Raw genomic sequence first — 12,168 nt, forward strand, 5'->3', positions numbered from 1 at the left:
CATCCACAGGTTCCCCTTTATCCACTCTGTTCGTTACATCGTCAAAGAATTCCAGCAAATTTGTTAAACATGACTTCCCCTTCATTAATCCATGCTGACTCTGCCTGACCGAATTTTGCTTTTCCAAATGTCCTGCTACTGCTACTTTAATAATGGACTCCAACATTTTCCCAACCACAGATGTTAGGGTAACTGATCTATAGTTTCCTGCTTTTTGTCTGCCTCCTTTTTTAAATAGGGGCGTTACATTTGCAGTTTTCCAATCTGCTGGGACCTCCCCAGAGTCCAGGGAATTTGGTAAATTACAATCAATGCATCCACAATCCCTGCCGCTACTTCTCTTAAGATCCTAGGATGCAAGCCATCAGATCCAGGGAATTTATCTGCCTTTAGTCCCATTATCTTACTATCTGTTTTTATATTTCGTGCTATTTCATAGTCTTATCTTAGTCATTCTTTGCTGGCTTTCAAAAGCTTCCCAATCTTCTGTCCTCCCACTAGTTTTGGCCACTTTGTAAGCCCTTGTTTTTTATTGGATACCGTCCTTTATTTCTTTTGTTAGCCACGGATGGCTATCTTTTCTCTTACACCCTTTCCTCCTCACTGGAATATATTTTTCTTGAGAGTTGTGAAATATCTCCTTAAATGTACGCCACTGTTCATCAACCGTCCTATACTTTAATCTATTTTCCCAGTCCACTTTAGTCAACTCTGCCCTCATACCTTCATCGTCTCCTTTATTTAAGCTTAGTACACTGGTTAGAGATCCAATTTTCTCATCCTCCATCTGAATTTAAAATTCAATCATGCTATGATCACTCATTCCAAGGGGATCCTTTTTTAAGAGATTGTTTATTAATCCTGTCTCATTACACAGGACCAGATCTAAGATAGCCTGCCCCCTGGTTGGTTCTGTTACATACTGCTCAAGGAACCCGTCCCTTATGCACTCTATGAACTCTTCCTCAAGGCTACCCTGACCAATTTGATTTGTCCAATCAATATGGAGGTTAAAATCACCCATGATTATTGCTGTTCCCTTTTTACAAGCCCCCACTATTTCCTGGTTTATGCTCTGACCAACAGAGTTGCTACTGCTAGGGGGCCTATAGACTACACCCACCAGTGTCTTTTTCCCCTTATTATTCCTTATCTCCACCCAAACTGTTTCAACATCCTGATCATTTGAGCCAATGTTATTTCTCACTATTGCAGTGATTCCATCCTTTATCAATAGAGCTACCCCACCTCCTTTTCCTTTCTGTCTGTCCTTTCAGATTGTCAAATACCCCTGAATATTTAATTCCCAGTCCTGGTCACTTTGCAACCACGTCTCTGTCATGGCTATCAGATCATACCCATTTGTCTCAATTTGTGCCATCAACTCATCTATTTTGTTACAAATGCTACGTGCATTTCGACAAAGTGCCTTTAAATTTGTTTTTTTAATCCTTTTTTCCTGTTTGTTTCCTCTCTCCTTCAAACTCACTTTCTTTATTTTTGCTTTCTAATTCCAGCTTTACTCCCCTCCCTACTAAATCTATTTTCAGGTTCCCATCACCCTGCCAAGCTAGATTAAACCCTCCCCAACAGCACTAGCAAACACACTCCCCCACCGCGCCCCCCCCCCCCCCCCCCACACCGCAAGGATATTGGTCCTGGCTCTGTTGAGGTGCAACCCATCCAGTTTGTACAGGCCCCACCTCCCCCAGAAGCGGTCCCAATGCCTCATGAAACTAAAGCACTCCCGCCCGTACCATCTCTCCAGCCATGTATTTATCTGCTCTATACTCACTAGTTCGTGGCACTGGGAGTAATCCGGAGATTACTACCTTTGAGGTCCTGCTTTGTAATCTCTCTCCAACTCCCTAAACTCTGACTGCAGGACCTCATCCCTCTTCCTATCTATGTCATTGGTACCGATGTGGACCACAACCTCTGGCTGTTCACCCTCTCGCCCCCCAGAATGCCCTGCAGCCGCTCAGTGGCATCCTTGACGCTGGCACCAGGGAGGCAACATACCACCCTATTATTGGCAATACTGGATGGCTGTCACTTAACACAGTATTTGAATCTTGGGATCTACAAGATAAGCATAGAAACATCTAAACCCTTTAACTGGACTACTATTTCTCATAATTCCTTGGCAGGCCTCTGGTACCTTTGATATTCAAACATGGCTGTAAATTTTAATCTTCATGCTCCCTGATGCATGCTAAAAATGCGTATCGGTAATATAACTGCACTCCCAACGTGTGATGCTCTGTGGGAGAGCGGGAAAAGAAAATTTATCCTGTGATGATATTATATTGTGAAATACTTGTTATTGTATCATGGAATATCACCAGTTATAATTTCCTTCCTATTGTCTACTATTGTCTCCACCAGTGATCTGTATATTCCCTTTATTTTCTGAACAGATTGAAAGTCACAAGCTTAATTTCCGTGAGAATGCCAGGGCTCGTGTGGACCATGGAGCAGATATTGTCACTCAGTCCCCAGCACGATCTGGTGCCACAACACCTCACAGACTCAGCAATGTCTCATCTTCTGGAAGCATCAATTTAATGGAATCGCCACAACTTGCCACACTTGCTGAAGATGTTACTGCTGCACTAGCCAAGCAAGGATTGTGATTTTGCTCTCTAGAATTTAAATTGTTTGTTTGTAGCATGTGCTTTGAGTCTTCACAAGCTCAAAGTGGGATTGCATTTATTTCTTTCAATTCAATATTGATCATGTCCTAAGACTGTAGTGAATAAAAACAAAATCTCGTTTCCATTCATGCCAGGTATCTCTGGCTTTAGATGGGTACAACTGCTGTACATCACACATAGCAATGTTGTTTCTCAGCTCTACTTGCATGGACTGATGACAAATGCATTTACAATGTTTAATGCCTAAAGGCACTGTTGAAATGGATCAGTACTCTGAAAGCAGCTGACATGCTTTATTCCCAGCTACTCATTCAATATTAAAAGAGTTTTTCCTTGTAAATGAGGGAAGGCACCTATTCTTAATATTTATTGCAAGATGAATAAATTAATGCATACTTGTGCTACATGGGAATAAAGGTGTAAGTTCAGAAACTAGTAATATATGTAAAGAATCCCTGGACATTTAGTTCAGGAAGCAGTCTGATAAGTTAAGCAACAAAAGTATTCATGTCAAAAACATGACATGAACATGTTATTGTGCCCAATCACAAGGTGGTGGTGTTTGGCATTTTTACAGTACAAGCTGTAACAAAAAATGGAAATGAAGTTATTCAGAAATATCATGCAGCTACTTTAAATTGGATGCATTTCCTATGCTGAGGATTTGTATTTGATTAGAATGTCAGTTCAGTGCTAGATTTCTATATATGCTGACTTTTCATATTCTGTTTGATCAGCTGTTTGATACAGTATAATAGATATCCTCTATGGCCAGTTGTGTTATCCCTTATATACTTGAAGTTATGCTTTTATTCACAGTATCTGTGTTTCTGCACCTTTTGGTGTTGCTGTTTAGGATATAAGGTAGCTGTTAGCAGTTATACTTGTTAGATTTATCTCTCAAAAAAATAGCATGAAGAGCTTACTGTAACAACCAAAAGCTATGACCTTGTTTTAGTGCCAGATGCAAGTTTGTTGATGTATTGCTAGCTAAAAGATTTCAAACAATCGCTTTGTAGAGTTTTGATGTACTGAGGGGGTCACATAGCATTTGGTGTGCGCTGTTTTCTGCTTATTTCACTTGGCAAGCCAGTTTAAGTAGTGAGGGCATGTGAAAGAAGGTGCTTTATACAATATATATATATAATCACAGAATCAGGATGTTGGAGTATTTTTTGTTCAGATTTGTTGGCTTCAATTCAGAGTTACTGAAGTTATAATGACGGGACTTTTCTCTGAACTTACAAGTCAGTCTCAATGGATGCTATACTCAGTTTTTAGTTAGAGCTGAGATCGAGAAATTCATTTTTATCTGAAGAAGGAATGATAGCAGAAGCTTATTAGGCATTCTCAGAGGTTGTAGAGAGGCAGTATCTTGTTTCACAGAGGTAGATAGACTGTATATCAAAACAAATAAACATTGAATCTGAAAGTGTTTTGTAAATGCTCCAGCCAAGGGTCCATGCAGATATTTATTAATGTAATCAATCTGGACAGTGTCTTTAACAAATATTAAACAAATTAAGACCACCTTTTTCACTAGCCTGTAAAATGCTTTGGAAAGTAAATTAATCTTTTGTAGAAGAAAACAATTATGTATTTAAAGATTATCTAAATATGTTGAAAGCAATGCTGCATATTTTTCATTAAAAAAGCACTGTCCTTTTAATTGTGTCCTGACTGGTTGAGCCAACTGTATCCTGACATGAAAAAATACAGCTTGTATTGAACAATACAGATACTGTCTAACATGAAGTGGTGGGAAATTTGTGAAAGTTGGGTTACATTTTAAGTGAAGTTCTGAGGTTAATGATTTTAATTTCCTGCTATATTACTCCAACAAAATTTTGAAAAAATAATACTTCAACTTTTTAGAAGAGATGAGGGAAAAATGGGGCAAAATAACATGCTATGTCCTGGTATAGGCTGCGGGATTTTAATGTGCTGTAGAGAATGTGTTTCATGTCCTATCATTCTGGAGTCTGTTAAAACAGAATGATATTTTGGGATTGGCCAGTGTTAGCTTGTACATGTTTTAAGTCAAATTTGCACTTGTGTTTGTTGCTGTATAGTGATTTGCAGAATAAATTGCTTCTCATCTAACACTAATAAAATTCTGTGTTACTTATTTTGAAATTGGGCAATGTGTAGACATTGTATGACATCAGGAAACCTGTCACAGGTTAATCTCAAGTCTAGCGCCTTCAATCGAGGTCAATCTGGTAGAGAATGTCTCACCCAGACAAAGGTTGTGAGACTAAGATTATGGTTTGTATTCATGGCACAATTGACAAAATGTGCTAATTTTTTATGAGGGACAATGGAATCAAAAGTTTATTTAAATAAATAAGCAAGAGTTGCTTACATCATGCACTATACACATACTTGAACTTGGTGACGTTATGACGAGATTTCACCATTCATGCTTTCATTCATGATTTCACCATTCTAGTTGTCTATTCCTCCCAGATTTAATCAATTTTCATTTTCTAACTGTTGCCATTTATAAATAGGATATGGGGCCCAAGTTTCCCCAAGAGTTGCTCCTTTTTTCTGGAACAACTTGATTTTTCTGGACTATCTTTTTAGTTGCAATTTTGGTCAATTATTTTGCGCCAATGTAAGTGAGTTAGTTAGGTTTTTTTTCAGTTCAGCTTTTTTTTCAAAAGGGGGCATTAACAGCCACTTGCCCCTGTTTTAGGCGTTTAGCCAGCAAATAGTTGCTCCATACTAACTTAGGCCAGCATATGTTGCCACTTCTGTCCGCACAGAAAAACCTTACCTAGAGTTAAGGAATTGGCGCAAGTAACTACATTTAAAGCATCACCAAGCACCAACCAAAGCACAAAAAGTAATAAGCAATCAATAAATAACAAATAAAAAATAGAAGGAACCCTGCACCTAAGGCACCAAAATCAATCAGTAAATAACAAATAAAAAATAGAAGTCCTACCTTAGGGAACGCAGCGGGCTGCCGATGAGGGAGCCCATTAGGCCAGGGCTAGGGACGGCATGCTTCGGGCCCCCCCCCCACACAGCCTGCAGCGCGTACTCACAGATTCGGTCTGCCAGGAGCTATTGCACATGCGCGCAGACCCTAGCGCACACGTGCAGACATCCCACCACTGTTTTCAGTGCCGGGACCTGGCTCAGCCCCCAATCCATTGGGCCACGCTGCGCCACGACCGAATAGAGGCTGGGGAGTGGCCAGAATACCGACGGCTTTTTTCAGCACTTGGAGGCGGACAAAAATGGCGCACCTTGGGTGAGGGCGACAGAAAAACAGGTTAGGAAAACTCTAGCCCATGGTGTTTATATTAGACAGGAGAATGACCTAACGTGGGACTATCCTTTTAATTGTGTCCTGCGTGGTTGAGCTAACTGTATCCTTACTCACAGCCTCTGTGAATCCACTATTGGAGGTGCTGAATGCAACTTTATTCAAAAGAAGGAAAAAACTGCTGTCTTCTACTAAAGCAAACCGTTATAATTTCTGGGAAACTTCTTTCCCAGCTCTCCTCCACCTTGATGGTACAGTTTCTAACCCTCCTAAAAAGATGGCTGACCTTTTTGGCTCAATTTTATCTTCCAATTCTCAATTATTTCAAACCTTCCTCTGTTGTTCTTCTGTTCTACTATTATGACCAACATTGAATTCTCTCAGTATCAAGTTTGTTGAATCACCTGCTGTCTGAACTCCAATAAGAACTCTGATCTTGATTGTCTCCTATTCTTTGTCCTTTAGATGTGTGCCTCCCAGCTTGCCCGAGCATTTGCAGATTCTTCAATCTCTCTTGTTCCCTTTCCACCTTTCCTTCTCCACTCATTTACTAAGAATTCTCAATAATTCATTTATAAATCATTAATGTCCTTCATATTGATGCTTTCAGTGCATACAACCTTCTTTTCTCCTGTAGGGCAGTGGCTAAATCGCTACATTTTCATGTCCTTTAAATATTTTAGCAGGGGCATTAACCCCTTTTAATTAATGGTATTAATTTGAAAGTCTCTGCTAAAGTAGAAGAAATTAATATTAGATAAATGCATTTAAGCATCTATATGCTAATATTCCATAGCATAATTTTAAGGCCCTTGTTTCTTCATCTGTCAAGTCATTCCAACAGATACCACCTCCAATATTTGATAACTTCACCCTTAATAATTTCATATATTGATATTCTTGGCCGAACTATTTCCCTAGACCCAATAACAAAACTCTCAAATCTGCATTGTTGAAAGTACCACTTCTCTTTTATCCCAAACTTTATTTCCTCAGCAAATCTGAACTCTCTATCAAGCCCAAATCCCTTCAAGACTTGAATATTGCTCCTATGTCTGGAGAGATATCTTTCGCATTCCTGGACAGTATACAAGAAAAACATTATCCACTTGCATTCTCGCTGTGTTGAAATACAGAACATTCACACAAGCTGCAAAGGAATCCATTTCCATCTTAGCAGAATAAAACATTGTGACTTACTGTAAGCAATGACACAGGTGATCTGCTAGTAATGCAATAAAAACAGTATGGACGCACACATTTCCTGTTGTTTGTTCCACTTCCTGTGTTGCATTTTGCAGTATACAGTAGACGCCTCAAGTCGCTGGAGAAATACCACCAACAATGTCTCCGCAAGATCCTACAAATGCCCTGGGAGGACAGACGCACCAACGTTAGCGTCTTTGTCCAACATCCCCAACATTGAAGCAATGACCACACTTGATCAGCTCCGCTGGCAGGCCACATAGTTCGCTTGCCAGACACGAGACTCCCAAAGCAAGCGCTCTATCGGAACTCGTTCAAGGCAAACGAGCCAAAGGTGGGCAGAGGAAACGTTACAAGGGCACCCTCAAAGCTTCCCTGATAAAGTGCAACATCCCCACTGACACCTGGGAGTCCCTGGCCAAAGACTGCTATAAGTGGAGGAAGTGCATCCGGGAGGGTGCTGAGCACCTCGTGTCTCATCGCCGAGAGCATGCAGAAATCAACGCAGGCAGCGGAAAGAGCATGCAGCAAACCTGTCCCACCCACTCCCTCCTTCAACCACTGTCTGTCCCACCTGTGACAGAGTCTGTGGTTCTCGTATTGGACTATACAGCCACTTAAGAACTCATGCTAAGAGTGGAAGCAAGTCTTCCTCGATTCCGAGGGACTGCCTATGAATGAGGGGAAATAACTCCATTTACATTTTCTATGTGAGACTTTGGCTGAAATTTCTTATTGAAAAGCAACAAATCACAAATGGACAACCTGACAATCAGCAAGTAGTGAACAAACAAATCAAATTGATCTAAATTATTTTTGACAATTCTTCCGTGTGTTCCCTTTCTTTCTCACTAAGATTAGAATGTAGTATTAAAAGTGAGGTTTCTGACAAAAGAAACAAATTCTGAAAAAAATTACCGAAATTTCTCTACATAGTTACAATCCCCACTGCTTATACCATCCATCCTTATCTCGGGCAGCCATCAATAAGCAGGTAAAAGGCACTAACTATTTCCCATTACCGTAGAAGTCAATTACAAAGGTGCAGCTTATAACGCCTTAAATGTGCCTGCTATTTCAGGCAGCAATAAATCTAATGGTGATTATCACTGTTGTAATATTGGAATACATGGCCAGAGAAAATATAGGAGGTGGACGCTTTGTCATGTTAATCTTCATAAATTGCCACCAATCATCAAGATGATGCTGTTAGCTTTTGTATATTTCTAGCACATTTCAGAGACCTTTACACTACCAAAGTGTTCTGTGCAATAAACACAATAGTTAATGGTATCAGTTTTAACGATGCCCAGATTTTCCTCTTGGTGGCGAAGGAACGGCTTTCACTTTTCATCTCGTGTACAGTTTCCCACAGATTTTTCGTCGACCTGACAGAGGAGACTTCGACTAATCTGATGTCTGTTTCCATGTGGAGCCCTCTAGAGGGGGTCCATGAGTAGGTGAAGCAGAAACAAGGCTCATCAACCAATCCGATTGAAGTAGCCTCACTGAAACATGCAGACTGAAAACCAGGAAGTATAAAACAGGAAATATCAATTACATTTAAATCATTGTACAAGACGTAAAAATAAAGATTGGGACATACAGATGGGATTAAGCAACAGAGATGAGGAAAAACAGAAAAGGTTTAAAAATAAATATATATTTTTTAAATCTGCAAAATTAACTTTCTTAGGGAATGAGACTCCACATTTATGAAATTAATTTTCCAGGGCTACAGAGCTTGTTCAGTAAGTATCACTTATCGTGCCATTACAAACTCACTCCTGAACTTTTTCATTCATTTTTAGTGCGGAACCAGTGGGTAATTGTCCCAAGTTCACGCCATTACAGTGATTTCAGTGCCGCGTTTTTCCCATAAGGACATAAGAAATAGGAGCAGGAGTAGGCCATTTGGCCCCTCGAGCCTGCTCCTCCATTCAATAAGATCATGGTTGATCTGATCCTGGTCTCAACTCCACTCCCCATAACCCTTGACTCCCTTATCATTCAAAAATCTGTCTATCTCCACCTTAAATATATTTAAAGACTCAGCCTCCACAACTCCCTGGGGTAGAGAATTCTAAAGAAAAGAAATTCCGCCTCATTTCTGTCTTAAATGGGCAACCCCTTATTCTGAAACTATGCCCCCTAGTTCTAGAGGGGAAATATCCTCTTTGCATCTACCCTGTCAAGCTCCCGCAGAATCGTATACGTTTCAATAAGATCACCTCTCAGTCTTCTAAACTCAAATGAGTATAGGCCCAATCTGCTTAACCTTTCTTCATATGACAATCCCTTCATCTCAGAAATCAACCTCGTGAACCTTCTCTGAACTGCCTCCACTGCAAGTGTATCCTTAAATAAGGATCCCAAAATTGTATTCAATACTTGAGGTGTGGTCTTACTAACACCCTGCACAGTTGGAGCATGACTTCCCTGCTTTTATATTCCATCCCCCTTGCAATAAAGGCCAACATTCCATTTGCCTTCCTGATTACTTGCTGTACCTGCATTCTAACTTTTTGTGCTTCGTGCACAAGGACCCCCAGATCCCTCTGTACTGCAGTATTTTGTAACCTCTCCCCATTTGAATAATAATCTGCTTTTTTATTTTTCCTACCAAAGTGGATAAGCTCACATTTTCCCACATTATACTCCATCTGCCAATTTTTTTCCCACTCTCTGAGCCTATCTATATCCCTTTGTAGATTCTTTGTGCCCTCCTCACAACTTGCTTTCCCATCTATCTTTGCATCATCAGCAAATTTGGCTGTTACACTTGGTCCCTTCATCCAAGTCATTAATATAAATTGTAAATAGTTGAGGCCCCAACCCTGATCCCCGTGGCACCCCACTAGTTACAGTTTGCCAACCGGAAAATGACCCATTTATCCTGAGTCTCTGTTTTCTGTTGGTTAGCCAATCCTCTATCCATGCTAATATATTACCCCCAACCCTGTGAGCTCTTATCTTGTGCAATAACCTTTTATGTGGCACCTTATTGAATGCTTTCTGGAAATCCAAATACACAAAATCTATTGGTTCCCCTTTATCATGCTCATTACATCCTCAAAGAACTCCAGCAAATTTGTCAGACATGATTTCCCTTTCATAAAACCATGTGTACTCTGCTTGACTGCATTATGAAATTCTAAATGTCCTGCTACTACTTCCTTAATGATGGACTCCAGCTATTTCCCAATGACAGATGTTAGGCTAACTGGTCTATAGTTTCCTGCTTTCAGTCTCCATCCTTTCTTAAATAGGGACGTTACATTTGCGGTTTTCCAATCCACTGGGACCTCTCCAGAATCCAGGGAATTTTGGTAGATTACAACCAATGCATCCATTATCTCTGCAGCCACTTCTTTTAAGACCCTAGGATGCAGGCCATCAGGTCCAGGGGACTTGTCCACCTATAGTCCCATTAGCTTGGCTGGTATTTTATCGCTAGTGCTAGTGATTGTTTTAAGTTCCGCCCTCCCCCCCCCCCCCAAACCCCAATAGCTCCTTGATTATCAATTACTGGGATGTTTTTAGTGTCTTCTACCGTGAAGACCAATACAAACTATTTGTTCAAAGTCTCCGCCATTTCCCTGTTTCCCATTATTAATTCCCCAGTCTCATCCACTAAGGGTCCAACGTTTACTTTAGCTACTCGCTTCCTTTTTATATACCTGTTGAAGTTCTTACTGTCTCTTTTTATATTTCTTGTTAGTTTACTCTCATGTGCTATCTTCTCTGTCTTTATCATTTTTTTAGTCATCCTTTGCTGGTTTCTAAAAATTTCCCAATCCTCTGGCCTTCCATTGTTCTTCGCAACATTGTATGCCTTTGTTTTCAATTTGATACCATCCTTTACTTTCGTAGTTAGCCAGGAATGGTTCATCATTCTCTTAGAATCTTTGTTTCTCATTGGAATATATCTTTGCTGAGTTATGAAATATCTCTTTAAATGTTTACCTTTCTACAGTCTTACCCTTTAATATATTTTCCCAGTTCACTTTAACCAACTCTGCCTTCATACCTGTGTAGTTACCTTTATTTTAGTTCAGGACACTAGTTTGAGACCGAGCTTTCTCACCCTCAAACTGAATTTGAAATTCTACCATGCTATGATCATGCTTCCCAAGAGGATCCTTCACTATGAGATCATTAATTAATCCAGACCCGTTACACATTACCAGATCTAAAATAGTCTGCTCCCTGGTTGGTTCCACAATGTATTGTTCCAAGAAATCATCCCACATACACGCTATGAAGAACTATTATAAATTACTCATTGGTCTAAGTCATAATTGGCCTATATTTTGACATGAAAAAGAATGTACCAACCTTGCATAAGGGAATTATGGAGGCAATTTGTGTCTTTGCTATAATACTTTGAGCTAATCAATTCAAAAACATAAATAATATTGTCCTGGATTTTGCCATAGTAATAACGGCGAGGCCATCAGCACTCGCCGTTATTACAGGGCAAATCTGACAGCAATTTCTGGCATCTGCACAGGCACAGTTAAACACGGAAATCAAGAATTTGCTGTCAGACATACCCTGCTGCTCCACAGGGTGCTGTTGCGTCCCTTGTGTGACAGGTACCGAGCGTATGCACATAAGACAAAATTAAAAGCTCTATATCTAAACGCGCAAAGCATTCATAACAAGATAGATGAGTTGATGGCACAAATAGAAATAAATGGGTATGATCTGATTGCCATTACAGAGGTGTGGTTGCAAGGTGACCAAGACTGGGAACTGAATCAAGGCTACCTTTGCCAATTTGATTTGTCCAATCAATGTGAAGATTAAAATCACCCATGATTATTGCTTTATATATCTTTCTTACAAGCCTCCATTATTTCTTGATTAATACTCTGTCCTACAGTTTAGCTACTGTTAGGGGGCCTATAGACTATTCCCATCATTGATTTCTTTCCCTTATTATTTCTTATCACCCAAACTGATTCTACATCTTGATCTTCTGAACCAATATCATTTCTCACTACTGCACTGATCTCACCC

The 12,168-nt window shown here is 40.0% G+C and overlaps 1 protein-coding gene across 1 annotated transcript in view; it reads left to right on the plus strand.

Annotated features, from left to right (window-relative positions):
* The window catches only part of LOC139259998 (microtubule-associated protein 2-like), a 607,920-nt gene extending 603,193 nt beyond the window's left edge, over positions 1-4,727 (plus strand). Inside the window, exon 21 of the mRNA XM_070876037.1 lies at positions 2,421-4,727. Within this exon, the coding sequence (XP_070732138.1) occupies positions 2,421-2,636 (216 nt within the window). The 3' untranslated portion in view covers positions 2,637-4,727. The remainder of the gene's footprint in view (positions 1-2,420) is intronic.
* The last annotated feature ends 7,441 nt before the right edge of the window (positions 4,728-12,168 follow it).

The sequence above is a fragment of the Pristiophorus japonicus genome, chromosome 3 (genome assembly GCF_044704955.1).
Source record: "Pristiophorus japonicus isolate sPriJap1 chromosome 3, sPriJap1.hap1, whole genome shotgun sequence".
NCBI classification, from domain to species: Eukaryota; Metazoa; Chordata; class Chondrichthyes; family Pristiophoridae; genus Pristiophorus; species Pristiophorus japonicus.